We start from the raw sequence: 17837 nt of genomic DNA on the forward strand, positions 1-17837 counted from the left end.
ATGAATATATGAAAAACTAGCAAGCGTACCCTCTCGGTATCAGATTCCTCTTCATTATAACCAGCAGCAGGGGCAGGCAGAGCCAGACGCCCGTGGGCGCGGTCTCTTTAACGTGTAATAGAACTCCGATTGCATCGATCGCAGGCTCACGCCGCGCCCCCCGCTTCCTCCCATCCTTCTCATTCCTGTCCCGGTTACTATCTTTCCTTGGCCTCGAGCCCCGGGGAACCCCTGCGTGGGTCCACGTTGGCTCTGAGGTGTGTGGTCGCACCTGGCCCGCAGAGGCCGGCGCTGCCCGGCGCGGACGGAGCTCGGGGCTCATCTGGCCACGCCTGGAGCGCGGGGTTTGACTGGGCCGCCGTTGTTGTAGTGACCGGGAGGCGCCGCCGCTCCGGGCGGACGGTTCCGGGAGCCTCACGGTCCCCCCTCCCCTCCCCCGTCGCCCCCTCGGCCGGAGCCGAAAGGCGGCGGCTCCTCATGGCCTCCGCCCCGGTAAGCCCCGGCTGGCGGCCCTCCCCGGCCCCCGGGGGCTGCGGGCGCCTGGCGGGAGATGGAGGCAGGGGTCCGCAGCCGGCGCCGGGGCGGCCCGCTCGGCGACCCGCAGCTCCCGCAGGCTCAGGACGAGCCGGGCCGGCCCTCCAGGGCGTCCTGGGCGCTGTGGAAGCCCGCCCAGCCCCGCGCCCGCCGGGGCCGCACTTTCCCACGCCGCGGGCGGGGCGTGCTCTGCCTGCTCCCGGTTCCCCGCTGGGTGCTCCCAGCCCCATGCTCCCCGCTAGGTGCTCCCCTCCCCATGCTCCCTGCTCCCCGCTAGGTGTTCCCGCCCCATGCCCCTCGCTAGATGCTCCCCGCTCCATACTCCCAGTTAGATACTCCCCCTCTAGGTTCTCCCGGCCCCATCTCCCCGCTAGGTGGGTGCTCCCTGCTCCCAGCTAGGTACTCTCCGCCCCGTGCTCCCCGTTAGGTGTTCCCTGCTCCCCGTCCCATACTCCCCGTTAGGTGCTCCCCGCTCGCCGATCCCCGCTCTCCACCGTGGGCAGCGCGGATGGAGGACTTGGCCGGCTCTGCGGGTCCACCTGTATAGGGGTGCTGGGCGCCGAGTACTCTCGCTCTGCAAACCCCAACCTGGGTGGCGGTGGCCAGACGCCCCCCCACCCCCCCGAGATGCAGCATGGGTCCCTGACTCCCAGAGTTCCCGGTCTACACCCACTTTCAAAACTTGACGTCTTTTCTTCCTTCTCAGGAGGACCCGGTTCTGGAGCGTTATTTTAAAGGCCACAAAGCTGCCATCACCTCTGTGGACTTCAGCCCCAATGGCAAACAACTTGGTAAGATGTCTTCTTTCTCTGTATGTTTTTTTCTTTTCTTTTTTTTTTTTTGTGACGAAACAGCAGCTCGATTGGCCGAAGTTCTTTCCTTCCGTCCTTGCTGGCCCCCAGGGCCCGGGAGGACTGTGTGGGGAGGAGGGCGGCCGGGTCGGGGGCGCAGCCTGGCCGCTCGGCGGAGGGTCGGGGACCAGTCTGGGGCTCGCTGGCAACTTTCGCGAACTAACCACCAGGAGGAGTGAGAGGGAAGGGGAGGGGTTTGTCCTCGGCCCGAGAGGGTGGGGTGCTGGCTGCGGAGTTTGTGAAAAGTTCTGAGTAGAGCAGGAGGAAGTGGGGCGAGAGGCGTCAGGCTGAGCCGGAGGCCGAGGACCCGGGGGTCGCAGGTGACCTCAGGGGAGCCCTGGCGGCTGGAAAGGAGCCGGGCGAGCGCCTGCATGAAAGGAGGGACCTGCTGGGAAGTTCATCCTCCCTGAGCAGGGAGCGCCAGCTGCGGGCTTCCAGCGCCTCCCAGCCTCCCCGGCGTGGCGGTTCGGGGGCCGTCTACACCCTAGCCATGAGGATCCGGATGGCCGCGAGGTGGACCTGGGCAGGCAAGAGCTGCCTGCTACTGACACTTTTAACCGCGGCTTATATCGTGGTTGAACTCTCGTTCTCCACTTTCCCTGCCTTCGGAGGAACCAGCCGAGCCAGAGAGCAGGGGTCAAGAGGGCTCACAAGCCTGGAGAGAAGGGCAGAGGATTTGTCTCGCCCTCTTTACGAGAAGCCTCCTGCGGATTCCCGTGCCCTTGGGGAGTGGGGGAGAGCCAGCAAACTCCAGCTCAGTGAAGGCGAGCTGAAGAAGCAAGAAGAGCTCATTGAGAGATATGCCATCAATATTTACCTCAGCGATAGGATTTCCCTGCACCGCCACATAGAGGATAAAAGAATGTATGAGTGTAAGTCCAAGAAGTTCAACTACAGGACGCTCCCCACCACCTCCGTCATCATCGCCTTCTACAATGAAGCCTGGTCCACTTTGCTCCGCACCATTCACAGTGTTTTAGAAACGTCGCCCGCCGTGCTTTTGAAGGAGATCATCTTGGTGGACGACTTGAGCGACAGAGCTTATTTGAAGTCACAGCTTGAAACTTACATAAGCAATCTCGAGCGAGTCCGCCTGATCAGAACCAGTAAACGAGAGGGGCTGGTGAGGGCCCGCCTGATCGGGGCCACTTTTGCCACGGGGCAGGTCCTCACTTTCCTGGACTGTCACTGCGAGTGCAATTCCGGCTGGCTGGAACCACTTTTGGAGAGGATTGAGAGAGACGAAACCACAGTCGTGTGTCCAGTGATAGACACTATCGATTGGAATACTTTTGAATTCTACATGCAGACCGGGGAGCCCATGATTGGTGGGTTTGACTGGCGTTTGACGTTCCAGTGGCATGCTGTCCCCAAACATGAAAGGGAGAGGCGGGAATCGAGAATCCACCCCATCAGATCGCCCACCATGGCTGGAGGACTGTTTGCAGTCAGCAAGAAATATTTTGAGTACCTAGGAACCTATGACACTGGGATGGAAGTGTGGGGAGGTGAAAACCTGGAGCTGTCTTTCCGGGTTTGGCAGTGTGGTGGCAAACTGGAGATCCACCCGTGTTCTCACGTGGGCCACGTGTTCCCTAAGCGGGCTCCTTATGCTCGCCCCAACTTCCTGCAGAATACTGCCCGGGCAGCAGAAGTGTGGATGGATGAATACAAAGAGCATTTCTACAATCGGAACCCTCCAGCCCGGAAAGAAGCTTACGGTGATATTTCTGAAAGAAAATTACTACGACAGCAACTGAGATGCAAGAGCTTCGACTGGTATTTGAAAAATGTGTTTTCTAATTTGCACGTGCCAGAGGATAGGCCAGGCTGGCACGGGGCTATTCGCAGTTCAGGGATCTCTTCTGAGTGTTTAGATTATAATTCCCCAGACAACAACCCCACGGGGGCTAACCTTTCGCTGTTTGGATGCCACGGTCAAGGAGGCAATCAGTTCTTTGAATATACTTCAAACAAAGAAATAAGGTTTAATTCTGTGACCGAGTTGTGTGCAGAGGTTCCTGAGCAGAAGAATTACGTGGGAATGCAGAATTGTCCTAAAGATGGGTCTCCTGTTCCAGTTAACATGATCTGGCATTTTAAAGAAGATGGAACCATTTTTCATCCTCACTCAGGACTGTGCCTGAGTGCTTATCGCACTCCCGAGGGCCGACCTAATGTACAACTGAGAACTTGTGATGCCCTAGATAAAAACCAAGTCTGGAGTTTTGAGAAATAGAGGAGCACAACAGCACTTTCATCAGGAGCTGACAACAGCTTCAGGAAAGTCAGAGTCTGGGTGGAGATTCTGTTTTAGCAGGATCCGCTGTGAGCGAGGGAGGAAGCGCTGCTTGGTTTGGGGATAGTCCACCAACACGGGGTGCACAGGGTGCTGCTCTTTCGTATTTCAAAGTGCCTTACTTATGGTTTTATGGTTGTCTTATTTAAGAGATTTGTTCATGTGATCTCTTACTTCTCCTTAAAGAAGTTGACTGTGAATTGATAAAGACACTTAAGTGCCAGACTTAATCTTAAAGAATGTAAAAGTCCAAGCAAAATAAGGTGTGATTTATGCTGATGGGTAAGTTCACTGCACATCCTGTGTTTTGGTTTTATCAAAACTTATAAATGTGCAGTTGGAGCTGTTGCTATTTTGGTGACATAGAATTTGAATTTCTTTTAGTTTTTTTTTTTTTTTTTGCCAGCCCATTAAATTTTAGGCTTTTTTATTTTCTTAAGTTAATTTTTCTTTAATCAAATAAAAGTCAAAGAAAGCTGACTTTTAAGAAAAAAAGCTTGATTTAGATATGTGTGTCATTGGAAGAGGGCATTAGTTTAAATGTGAGTTTGGAGGTCTTTTTAGAATGGAGACGTCTCAGAACCCACAATCGCATGAAAGGGGAGATATTTACATTCCACACCCTGTAAACTTCAGCTTTTGGATTTAACTGACCTATGTATTGATACCTCAGATCCTTGCGTTTGTAAACTGTCCTCTCTGTGAACTTGTTGGTGACTCTAGGACTCTAGGGCATTTTCTGATTGCACTTCCTTCAGTTATGAATGTACTAGAAAGGGGCTCATTCAGAATACTGTACCTCCCTTTGTTAATGCTTAATCACTTAGAGTAAACACAATTGAGGCCTCTCTGAAGTTAAACACAACTGTGTTTACTGAAATGTGTGAAACTGAAAGTGGGCCAAGGCCTACAAAGGTTGTGGAACTCTTCTAGGAGTTCCTGATGCTCTGGAAATTGAGGGGTTTATCTCAGGAGCACAAGTTAGAGACCATGGCAACTCTGAAAGCTGCCTCCTAGCTGCTCTCAGCACCTGCAGCCTGGCACTTTGGCAGCCGTCAGCACGTGGGCGAATGAATGACCGAATGAATGAGTGATTCAGCCAAGTCACTTACCAGGCATGGGCCTCTGTTTCCTCATTTTGAGGAAACCCTTTCAGCTCTGAAATGCTGACTGTACATTCTCCCCTTCTCAGACACAGACACGGCGCCATTTCTACAGCACTTTTGATCTCTCCACGTAACATAGGTGATACTGAGCAGCTAAGTAATGTTCAGTGCAGCCGCGAAGCTGGAAAAGGGAAGTGGTTTGAAAAGTTAGGTGAACTGAGCTCACCTGAAAGAGCATATTTCTGGGGAAAGAAAGTTGTTATAACTCATGTTTATAGTTATTTCATTTTGACAGTTGGGGAACCAATTTTGTCTAAAACCTTTGAAATTTGCCTTTTGACTAAGAATATAAATCTTTTTTTTTTTTTTTTTTGGTGGTACTGGGGTTCCTGGAAGCCCTTCAACTTCCGGGCTACACTCCCCAGACCTATTTTATATTTTTATTTGGAAACAGGGTCTCCTAAGCCAGCACGTGGCTGGCTTCGAACCTGCGAGATCCTCCTGTCTCCGCCTCCCAAGCGCGGGGATTACAAGCTTGCGCCACCACGCCTGGCTAAGAATATAAATCTTTGAAAAATTATTTGAGAAATATTCATACTTTTAAAGAAGTATTTTTATTGGTTTTATATAACACTATATCCAGGAATCACTGCCTAAATTTAGAATTAAATCTCATTTACTTCATTTTGGTGTGGATTTGTAAGAAAATGCACGTTCCATAAAGAATTAGTGCACAGTATTCACAGGTGCAGTGGCTTCCAGTGTTCACTTGATGACTTGGCAAGCAGAAACTTTGTTCATCTAAATTTAAGAAAATTATTCAGGGTGACCATTTCAAAATTAAAACTGCCTTGTAATTATGACTATTTTGTTTCTTTTCTGCCTCTTAAAATTAAAATGTGTTAGTAGTTTCTGTAAGTTTTTCAGCAACCTTAAAGTTTGTCAAAGATTTGTCAAGATTTCTTGTGCAATGTGCTTGCTTGCCCCTGCGTTTAATTTAAGTAGGATTTATATAATGCTCTGCTTTATTTTTCAAGAGTCTCTCAAACCCACCCTCTTCCCTTGCCTCGTCTCATTTTAAAATTAATTTTCAATTTAATACTTGATTTTTAAATTTTCTCCTTCTTGTTGTTCTTTCTAGTCCCTTATCTTATAGGAGAACTAAAATGGATATATTCTGAAAGTGCTTATTGGAACTTTTTTTTTTTTTTTAGTATCTTGATGATCCTGTCAGAAGGGAAAAGGAGACTTTTCAAAGTAAATTATTTAATTTTTTATTTATTTTTAACCCCAAATTGGTCAGTATAACCCAGCCATCTTTTGGGAAGAAATTTTAGGCTGGTCATTAATTTATATCAGTAATTCAGAATAGGTAGGTTGTTCATTTCTCACAATATTATGTATAATCAAGAACACAATTTCTTGTTTTTTTTTTATAGGCATGTTCCAATTTAATTCCAAAGATATACTCTAAGGCTACTTATAAAATATATTATGATTCCCTAATTCTAATTTATTAGTACCAAAGCTCTCTTTTGCAGTAGACAATTAAGAATTGGCTTTTAATTTAATTCACATGCTTAATAATAGTTTTATGAAAATATTTAGTGGACAAGGCATTTCCACTTAAAAAGTTCACTCTGTTGTTTAGTGACCAGTTCCATGAATAGGCTATCTAAATAAACACCTTAGCAGTCATCTTTATTTTATTTTAAAAAATGATAGTGTCGTCATTGGAAGGATCTCTGTAACTCAGAATAACTTGTTTATTAAAAAAGATTTGTTTACTCACCCAGCAGAAGGCTTTTGCATATGTATTTTTGTTAGCAAACAAAGTTTTTCTAGTTTGAAGATAAGAAATTATTTTTAAGTTGTAAATTCTTAACTATTTTAGGGTCTCAGTTTTTATTAGTAAGATATTACTTTGTTTTGACTTGTCTTAATGTTTTTGAATGAGCACAAAGAATGTTGAGGTTCAGATTAATTTCTTTGGAACAATGAATTTTCTTCTGTGTGATGAGCAGTTTCTTCTTTTCCTTTTGTTAATGGTATTTGTACTGTTGATTAAGACATAAAATAAAATGTGTGCCTAATTATTTTTACAAATGGATTCTGTTGGTTTAGTCTATCAGATTTCCAGTCTTGTGTGCAAATTTATGATGGTAACAGAGGTAAGTTAACCTTTTTTTTTTTTTTTTGATGGTACTGGGTATTGAACCCAGGGGCATTCTACTTTCGAGTTATACCCCAGCCCTATTTATTTATTTATTTATTTATTTATTTATTTATTTATTTATTTTTAAACAGGTTCTCACTGAGTTGCAGAGGGCCTCACTAAGTAGCTGAGGCTGGCTGTGAACTTAAAATTCTCCTGTCTCAGCCTCCTATGTACTGGGATTACAAGTATGGGCCACAATGCCTGGCTTAAGTTAAGCTTTTAATTCTTTTATTTATTAAAAAATGCAGAGTGGATATAAAAAAAAAAGTCAAGCTTCCTTTATTATTTTGCAAGGTGACCTGACCTGGCAAGTGTTTTAAAGTGTTAAGTACTCATGAACAAACTAGAAGTGATCTCTGGGGTCACTTAGAAGGAAGAAAATGGGCATGTGGCACTTGGGCAAACCCCAGCTGCAAAAAAGTGTCCTAGAAACCACGTAACCTCACCTTTTTTCTGTTCTTAAGTACAACTCCCTTCCACCAGTAGCATCTCTTTCTTTTTCATGATTTTTGACTAACACCCCTGCCTGTCCCTGGGTAGGCACTACCTAGGACTGGTTATCCTAAAGACTCTGCTTTTATCACATGTCTTATAGCCACATTTACTACAAGGGCTAAACATTTTTTGTATTTATACCCCTAAAAGTCACTTTATCCGTGCTATAACCCTGCTCCCTTACTAAGTGGCTCTTGCAACTCTGCAAATTACTTCATTTCTCTTGCAGTTTCATGAAGGTAAAAAAAGACTGGAAAGACCACAAAGACAGTACATGAGTGCTTGCAATGGGCTGGTGAAAGAGAAATAGAGTGAATGTTGAGAAAGATGTTTTTTTGAGGGGAGGGGGAGATGAGAATCTTCTGGAGTTAGTGACAGTGATTGCAGAACTTTGGAAATGACACTGAGTTGTATGCTTTAAAATTACAAATTTTATGGTTGTGAATTATGTCTCAATTTCTAAAAATGCTTTAGGAAAAGAAAAAAGTCTGGGAAGTTTCAGGTATCCCAGAAGATATTTCTCTACGTGTCTCTGTGCATGTTATACTTTAGAACGGCCAGTAGAGCTTATTAGAATTAATATTTGAGTCACTGTAATCTGCAGCATTAAGACAGTTTGATGTATCAGTGAATCTTCCAGCTTATTAACAGATGGATCATGGAAGTCAGTTCATATTAGAGTTTTTCCTAAAATTTCTCAGAAGCCTCCATCAGTCTTCTGGGATAGAAAGTAGAAATAATTGTAAAAGATAAAATGAATACCTGAGTTGCATAGTCCATGGTAGAATGGGAGACTAGAGAAGTCTTTCTAACTTGCTAATAAGCAGGTTCTATTTTTTCCCCAGGCTGGGCTGGGACAGATTAGCTGCTGAAGCTGGTGCTGTCCTTGGTTGTATAGTCAACATTCTAGCCCTTTATTTGCATTTATCTAATCCTACCCCAAAGGGGAAAGGGAGGTACTCTATTTATTTAGCTAACGTTCCTGTGAACCAGAGGCTGTCCTGTGCTCTGGGTATACATACAGAGAGAACAAAATGGATGTGCCTTCTAAGATGGTATGAAGAGTTCATGGTCCAGTGGTGCAAACAAGTTAACCCACAAATCCGTGCGTGACTACAGTGTGATAGAACAAAGGAAAGCAGTCAAATGTGATGAAGGAAAGAAATGGCATTGTGAAGGGTGATAACAATGAAGACATACTTAAATGACGGTGGACACGGAGAAATTCTCTGCCAAAGTTAGATTTAACTGAAGACTTCACGGAGGAGTTAGCCATTTAAGGACTAAAGAGAGAGTCGAACAAGCAGAGACCAAGGGTGGAAGAGAGCTTGTCATGGATCAAAAAAGTTAAGGATGCCAGAAAGGGTAGGCTAATAGTGGAAGGGACAGAGAGAGAAAGTTGCAGGGGTGGGCAGAAGCAGCTTGGGCAGGGCCTGAGAGACTGGTGGGTTGAATAGTGACCCTTCAGAAGATGTGTCTGTGTCCTAATCTCTGCAGCCTGGTTTTTTGTTTTTGTTTTTGGTGATACTGGGGTTCCTGGAAACCTTTCTACCTCCAGGCTACACTCCCAGACCTATTTTATACTTTTTTTTTAATTTGGAAACAGGGTCTCTTAAGCCAGAGAGGCTGGCTTTGAAACTGTGCGATTCTTCTGTCTCCACTTCCCAAGCATGGGGATTTTAACCATGTGCCAGCCACGGCAGGCATAGGGACTGTATTTGAAGAAGAAGAAAAAAAAGGTCTTTGTAATCAGAATTGAGGATTTTTTTTTTTTTTAATTGGGGATGGAACCCAGGATAATTCTACCTCCGAGCTATACCCCTAACCCTATTTTTTATTCTTTATTTGGAAACAGGGTCTCACTAAGTTGCAAAGGATCTCGCTAAGTAGCTGAGGCTGTCCATGAACCACAATCCTCAGGTCTCAGCCCCTGAATGCTGGGATTGCAAGCAAGTGCCACCACATCTGCAGAATTGAGAATCTTGAGATGAGATAATTCCGAATTACCTGGATGGGTTCTAAATCCAATGGCAAGTGTCCTTAAAAGAGGCATAAAAAGGAGATAGGGGAGGCTGTAGGAAGCCAAAGGGAGACAGATTGATTCAGCCAACAAGCCAGGAAGCACCTGGAGGCACAGAAAATAGAAAGTAGCACATACCTGTAATCCTAGTACTTGGGAGGCTGAGATGGAGGATCACAGGCTTGAGGCCAGCCTCAGTAATTTAGCAAGGTTATCAGCAACTTAGACCCTATTTCAAATTAAAAAAAAAAAAAAAAAAAAGGGAGTTGTGGGTATAATTCTGAGGTAGAATGCCCCTGGGTTTCATCTCCAGTACAAAAAAAAAAAAAAAAAGAAGGAGAAGGAGAAGAAAGAAGGAGTAGTGGTAGAGAAAGGAATCTCACCTGGGGCCTTTTCAGGGCATTGTCTCTGACTTCTAGACCTGTGGAAGAAGAAGTTTCTGTTGTTTGGGGATTTTGAGACCTAGGGAAGTTGTTGAAGCATTGTCAAAAACTCTTGGGCCGTGTGGAGACTGAATACACACTAGGATGGTGGACCTCCAACTAGAACCGTGTTCTGGGGCAAGAGAGACATGTGGAAATTGGAAGCAAATAGATGGTATTCAGAGTCATGGGAAAGAGTGAGATCACGGGGGAAGGAGCAGAATAATGAGAGGAAATGGCCCAGGGCTGAGTGCTAATAAAGGAATCTAAGAATAATCAGAAAGATAGGAGAGTGTCATGAAAGCCAAAGTCTGACTAGGGTAGAAATGTTGAAAAGGATATTAAGTAGTCTCAGAGAGTAGTGAGTTGTTGAGGGGAAAAGTGCTGCTGAACTAATGGAGAATTGTACACTGCTTTGCAGTATAGAAGACCCATATGAAGTCAGCAATCATGAATTTATAGTGTTTCTCATCTTTTTTTGGGGGGTGGGGGAGAAGGGGTTTCCAGCAATTCATATTGGGATAACTGTAGTCTCAAAAAAAGGCAGAGTGACTGGGATTTTGCCAGGGGAATTAGAAGAAAGAAAGGAAAGTGAAGGGATTGAATGTATGTGTAAGAGGTGCGTTACAAATGGTTGTGAACCGGAGTTGGCGAGAAGCGAGCCTCAGTGGAGAGCACAGGCCAGTGGACTGGAGTTCTGGGTAAGATGGCAGCTACTGAGCAGGTCATGGAAAAGGAAGGCAAGTTATTAGGGTGAGTTTCAATTAACGTTCATTCTTCTGCTGGCGATAAGGTCCAGGGTATGACTGCAGAACGGGTTGCTGAGGAGGCATGGGAGGAAAGCTCTTTGGGGGATCCTGTTTTTCTCTCTCAAATGGTCATCACCTCATTCTTTGCTTGGCTAACGCCTTGTCCTTCATGCCCCCCTTAAAATACCACTGATGACTATTTAACTATCCCACCACCCCCCAAAATTCTCATGACTTCCTGCTTTATCTTTCACGTCACTTGGTACAATTTAAAATAATAAATAGAATATTTCAAAGTAGCAATAAAACAGATTTTGAATGTTCCCAATACAAAGAAATAAGTCTGAGGTGGTAAGTATGCCACTGTTACACATTGTATACATGTATTGAAATACCTCTAAGTACTTAAAATTACCAGGTATCAATTTGAAATTAAAAAAAAAATACTCTCCAAGCCGGGCGTGGTGGCACACTCTTGTAATCCCAGCATTTAGGAGGGTGAGACTGGAGGATCGTGGTTTACAGACAGCCTCAGCTACTTAGTGAGGCCCTCTGCAACTCAGTGAGACCCAGTTTCAAAATAAAGAATAAAAAATAGGGCTGGGGTTATAGCTTGGAGGTAGAATGCCCCCGGGTTCCATCCCCGTACTGCACACACACGCAGATACTCTCCAAAAACAAGTTAAAAGTTATATATATGTGTGTACTTGCATATGCCCTACTTGTGTGCTTCTCCACTTGAATTTATGTTTCCCATTTAGAGGTTTGCTCTTTTTGGAGACTGAGCACTACCCTTTCTCTCCACAATGTCTTTTACATGTTTTAGAAGTTAGATTCTGTTGAACGAACTGACAATGCTACCAATTAGAACAGAGAGGAAGACAGTGACCTGAAGTAGTGAGGTGTGAGGAGAAAATGCTGCTGAGCAGGTTGCAGGAAAGCGAGTTTCTGCTGTCCCCAAGTAGGGCCAGAGTCTAGATTTAAGTAGTTGAGGAAGAGGAGAAACTTTCAAACAGGAAGATGATGGTGCTTAGGTAAATCATCAGCAGGGTTCCTCTGCCCCGGGGAGCTTTGGGGAAGGAGGGAGGCATGGGGCAAGACTGGCCTTTGTCGGGGGTGCACAACCCTGTGGAGTGCAGGTTTGCATGGCCACAGCGGCTTACCTTAAACTCCTGATTGTGACTGGGAGACAGGAAGCGTGGAGCTTGGTGGATGTTTTCCCCCAGAGCCTCTTGGGAGCTGTGGGCTTTTGGGTTTCCCAGGCTGGGTTAGAGGTGATGAGAGCGAGAGGATGGGAGAAAATGATAGTCTATGAAGTGTCGTCAGCCCTCTTTTTGGATGGAGAATTACAAATTCAGTAGTTTGCCCAACAACCTATGACTGCTTAATAGCAAAGGCTGCTTGTACCAGGTTTGGATTCTGATTCTGGAGCCATACCCTTTTCTATGAGGCCAGTCACTCTTTCCAGAGCTGCATTTAAGTTTAAATGAGCATTAAAAAGGATTAAAAGTATTTTTGCATGATTTGCAGAATCTGACTGAACTGTGCTTTAGATAGATTCAGTTTTAAAGCACATAACTTTAACATTGAATTTTTTCCTTAAAAGTTTTATCATCATTGATGTAATCCCTAATTAATGTATGGGATTTGTAAAATAAATGATGGTAAAGGATAAGTTATTTTCTGTGTGTGTGTGTGTGTGTGTTTTTTTTCCTGGATAGAAGCAGAGTTATATTTAGGATTGTTAAAGTTATTTTCCCTGAGGTGAAAACATAATAAAATTTGTTGAAAATTCTTTTTCAGTTATGGCTCTCAATGGCAACCTAAGTCATGGCTTTGTTGAGCTTCTCCTGTTGTAGCTTTAAAAAAAAAATTAACCTCAAGTGCTAAAGATATGTAATGTATACAGTGAAAGACAGTCGCAGAGCACGGTGTATCTCATATTTCAGTGTAAAGCAGAAAAAGTGAGAAACTTGTAAGAATTCATATTTCTGGTTCTCATCTCAAAGAATGTATCGGTCTTTCTAGAAATATGCATTTTAACAAGGTCTCAATTTTGGTGGAGATAATCCACAAATCCTCCATGCTCTGAGCAGCGGTGGCTTATTGGTGGCTTTGGTGTCTGCTAGAACTCCGTTAAAAACTGAGCGCTGCCACGCTCCTCCGCCCCACCTGGCCTGATTCCTAGCCCCACTAAGTCTCATTTCTTTATATATAAAATAGGGAAAATGCCATTTACCTTCCTTCTTGTGAGGATTAAGTACAAGAATGTATATATTTGAAAGTATAAGGCCTATAATAGAAACTCAGCCAAAGTTTGTTGTTGATAGTGCCATCCTCAATGACGTGGAGAACTTGAAAAGTTCACTTCAATTTATCGAAGTCGTCATTTCTAAAGATTATTTTTTAAAGCATCCACAGCTTCTTTAGACCCCACTTAACAATAGGAAGCTAATTACTTAGTATCAGTGAGAAAGAAAATGTGCTTAATTATTTCCTCATTTAGGGTGGAGGAATTTTAAATTAGTGCCACTAGTTAATCATATTATTATACAGAGCTCGGATAGTTTAAAAAAAAAATAATTCTGATGAATTAAAGTGTTAAAATCTGTGTAGTTCAGATTAGAATATTATCATTTTATTGTGCAACTCTCCCTTACTTCCGCCTAGGTTTACAAATGTGTGTGCCTGGGCATTAAATTTTATTTTCCTTTTCTTAAAAATAATTTGTAGAGCCGGGTGTGGTGGCACACGCTTGTAATCCCAGCATTCGGAAAGCTGAGACAGGAGGATCGCGGTTCGCGGACAGCCTCCGCTACTTAGGCCCTTTGCAACTCAGTGAGACCCTTTTTCAAAATAAAGAATAAAAAAATAGGGCTGGGGGTGTAGCTCAGAGGTAGAATGCCCCTGGGTTCCATCCCCAATACCGAAAAATAAAAATATTTGCAAAGAGCTTTTTCTCATAAATTTCTCTAGATTTCCTTGTGTATTTTCCCCCACAAAGCAGTCCAGTGTGTGTGTGTGTGTAAGGATATCTTTATAGTTCTTTGGTTGAAGGCTGAGCAGCATATGTGTAGGTCAGATTAACAAATCCATGACTTAAGTCATGATCTCTCATGACTCCAAATGCTGCTTTTTTTTTTTTTTTTTTTTTTGTGGTGGTACTGGGGGTGGAACCCAGGGGCTGTTCTACCTCAGGGCTATACTCCAAGACCTATTTTATACTTTTTTTTTTGAAACAGGGTCTCATTAAGTTGCTGAGAACCTCACTAAGTAGCTGAGGCTGGCTTCGAACCCGTGCGATCCTCCTGTCTCAGCCTCCCAAGCGCGGGGATTACAAGTGTGCGCCACCATACCCGGCTCCAAATGCTTCTTAAAAGCCCTCACCACCTTCTCAACATTTGCATTGGTGACCAAGCCACAGTGTGCATATTGGTAGGGACAGGCTACTTAGTAAAATGGCATTATGTTTCTAATTTTACTGCAAATGGTTAAGAAAAATGTGCATATACAAAAGTATATTGCAGATGTAAAAGCATATGGTAAGAAAATGATGGACAAAATGTAAAGAATGGCAAAATCTAGGGTAAAGAATGTATTGACTTTCTTATCCTACATTGTAACTTTTCTGTAAGTTTGAAATTATCAAAATAAAAATTTACAAAAAAATGGGGAGCAGAATAAGGCATCTCTATTTGTTAATAAAACATGACTTCTCCCAAAATATATTCTACTAAGTGGGCTGAGAGAGGGGAGAATGGAGAAGCAAAAGCAAATGAGCAAGGATAGTATATTACTGTATGTATAAAAAGCATATGAAGCCAGGCATGGTGGTGCACGCTTGTAATCCCAGCATTTGGGAGGCTGAGATAAGAGGATCACAGTTCGCAGACAGCCTCAGCTACTTAGCCTCTACTCCACAACTTAGTGAGACCCTGTTACAAAATAAAGAATTAAAAGATAGGGCTGGGGGTTTAGCTCGGAGGTAAAATGCCCCTGGCTTCCATCCTCAGTACTGCTAAATAAATAAATAAGAATGGACACCTGCATTTTTATAAGCATATATGAGTATTCCCAAGAAAATGGTAATGTGGGTTGCCTATATGAAGGGGAACCAGGTGGCCAAGGAGAGTAAGAAGATTTCCTTTATTTCCCTTCTGTGATAGCAAAGTTGTGTATCAGGTACATATTTTATCAATTGAAACAACAAACTAACTTAGCAAAACCCACAAAAACTGAAGGCAGTACCATTTCTTTTTATAAAACAATACTGGAGACAGCAAACCTTTAAGTAACTGCAGTTGATTCTTTTTAAATCAATGAGTGAGAGAGCTTGGGTTGACTAAAGGAAATTTTTCATACTTAAGGTGGCATGAAAACCTCTAGCTTTGGGACAGTATAGAAAGGAACATGTTTCTCATTAGTATGTTCCATGCTGTCACCTCCAGAGACAGAGCAGCAACCTAGGGGGCACCAGCTTTGTTCACTCTACGTCCTAACATACAATGGTTATCATTGGGAAAAAAAAAAAAAAAAAAAAAAATATATATATATATATATATATATATATATATATATATATATATATAGTGTGTGTGTGTGTGTGTGTGTGTGTGTGTGTGTGTGTGTGTGTGTTACTGGGGGTGGAACCCAGGGGCTTTTCTGCCTCCGGGCTATACTCCCAGACCTACTTTATATTTTATTTGGAAACAGGGTCTCACTAAGTTGCTGAGAGCCTCACTAAGTAGCTGAGGGTGACTTCGAACCCGTGCGATCCTCCTGTCTCAGCCTCCCAAGCACGGGGATTGCAAGCGTGCGCCACCACGCCCGGCTGGTTTTATATATTTATAGGTGTATTAGTTAAACCTTTTTTTTTTAACTTCCTTCTTTTGACATTTTATCTCAAAATAGACCAGTTGGATGATGAATGCTACAAGCTTTGACATTTTAAGTTAGGTGGTAATGTTTATACAGGGTGTGGTTTCATGGAACTCTAAAAGTAAATTCCACGTTGACAAAGTATAACATTGACATCAATAACCAAACACCTTTTATTAAAATGGCCTTGAGATTTGGTGCAACAAACAGTTCTTTTATAAGAAGGAAGGATAAGGAACTAAGGAAAATTCAGCATTGGTTTTCATAATTTTTTAGTAGGAATGCATTCATGGAGTTTTTATACATTTAGTAGTGTCTTTCTGTCTCTTCATTTTCCTAAAATGTAGAAGAATGAATGTATCGAGTATTCCCTGGGCTATACTGTGACAATGTATGGCTTGGGTGCCTCTGAAATGCCACCTCTTACAAGCCTAATTCTACAGAGCATTCTTTTTTTTTTTTTTTTTTTTGGTACTAGGGAAGGAACCCAGAGGCATTCTACCTCCGAGCAACACTCCCAGCCCTATTTTTTATTCTAATTTTGAAACAGGATCTCACCAAGTTGCAGAAGGCCTCGCTTAAGTAGCTGAGGCTGTCCGCAAACTACGAAACTCCTGTCTCAGCCTCCCAAATGCTGGGATTACAAGCGTGTGTCACCACGCCCAGTTTACAGAGCATTCTTTTAACCACCTCACTGTGTAGTCAGACTTCTCTCCAGTAGGTGTATACACCTTCCTGCCTGCTGTTTCCACTTGTATGTCTAATTCACATCTCACACTTATTATGTCTGAAATTTAACTCTTCCGCTCCATCCTCCCTCTAGACACTCTTCTCTTGTGTTTTTCCCACATCTTATTAAGTGGCATTAAGATTTGCCTGGGTGCCGGGCGTGGTGGCGCACGCTTGTAATCCCCGCGCTTGGGAGGCAGAGACAGGAGGATCACGCAGGTTCGAAGCCAGCCGCCCACGCTGGCTTAGGAGACCCTGTTTCCAAATATAAAATGTAAAAAGAGGTCTGGGAGTGTAGCCCGGAGGTAGAAGGGCTTCCAGGAACCCCAGTACCACCAAAAAAAAAAAAAAGATTTGCTTGGGTGCTTGATCCAAAAGCCTGGTGACTGTGCTGCTCCTGCTTTTCTTCTTTCTCATCAAATCCATTCACGGGACTCATCATCTCTACCGTTCAAGTGTGCCTTGCTTTTGACTGCTCCTCTTTCCATGGCTTCGGACCTAGTGCAAAACCCTACCTTCTCCTGACTGGAGTACTGTCAGAAGCCCAAGTAATCTTTATGCTTGCTTCTGACTTTATAGATTAGTTTTCCTGCTTCTTACACATCATATAAATGAGCCAGGTATCATGGTATACTCTTGAAATCCCAGTACTTGGGAGGCTGCAACAGGAAGAGCTCAGGTTCATGGCCAGCCTCAGCAACCTTGTGAGGCCCTCTGCAACTTAATCAGACCCTGTTTAAAAAATTAGGTTTGAGGGTATAGCTCAGAGGTAGAATGCCTATGGATTCAATCTCCAGTAACACACAAACACACACACACACACGCACACACGCACACAATCACACAATGAAAATTATACAGGAGGTATACAGCATGAATGTATCCATTTTATTTTGCTAAATAGTTGGCTTTCTAGTTTTGTTCTATTTTGGATAGTATTGTCACAAATATTATTGTACATGCTTTTTGCTAAACATACATATGAATTTTTGTTTTGTCTGTATCTAGGAGTTTTAAGTGTGGAGTCAAATGATAAAATGCATATTTAGCTTCAAAGATATTTCAAAACTGATTCCTAAAGGAGTTACAACCACACTGTTATATGAGAGTCCTAGTCATTCCGTATCACCAAGATTTGCATTTAATTTAATCTTTTTTATTGTAACCATTCTGATGAGCTTGTAATTATACTATATTGTAATTGTTTATTAGCCTGGGGATGGAACCTAGGGGCATTCTACCTCCGAGCTACACTCCCAGCCCTATTTTTTATTCTTTATTTTGAAACAGGATCTCACTGAGTTGCAAAGGATCTCACTAAGTAGTAGCTGATGGTGTCTTTGAACCACTGTCCTCCTGTCTTAACCTCCCAATTGCTGGGATTCCAAGTGTGTGCCACCACACCCAGCCTTCATTGTAATTTTAATTTACATTTTCTTGATGACTAGTGGAATTGAGCACCTTTTTGTATGTTAATTGTCCATTGGGTATCTTCTTTTATGAGGTGCCTAGTGTAAGCCAATTGCCTATTTTCTT

General features: G+C 43.4%; 2 protein-coding genes across 2 annotated transcripts in view; both read left to right on the forward strand.

Annotated features, from left to right (window-relative positions):
* Window positions 1–1246: 1246 nt before the first annotated feature.
* The window catches only part of POC1B (POC1 centriolar protein B), a gene marked incomplete at its 3' end in the record, with an annotated part of 92448 nt that continues 75857 nt past the window's right edge, over window positions 1247–17837 (forward strand). Inside the window, exon 1 of the mRNA XM_080705780.1 lies at window positions 1247–1325. The remainder of the gene's footprint in view (window positions 1326–17837) is intronic.
* On the forward strand, window positions 1579–3624 carry GALNT4 (polypeptide N-acetylgalactosaminyltransferase 4; the record flags this gene model as incomplete). The annotated part of the gene is made up of 1 exon (XM_080705776.1): window positions 1579–3624. Exon 1 carries the CDS (start codon window positions 1876–1878, stop codon window positions 3622–3624), a length of 1749 nt encoding a protein of 582 aa, XP_080561902.1. The 5' UTR covers window positions 1579–1875.

Source organism: Muscardinus avellanarius (assembly GCF_963383645.1).
Source record: "Muscardinus avellanarius genome assembly, chromosome: 11".
NCBI lineage: Eukaryota > Metazoa > Chordata > Mammalia > Rodentia > Gliridae > Muscardinus > Muscardinus avellanarius.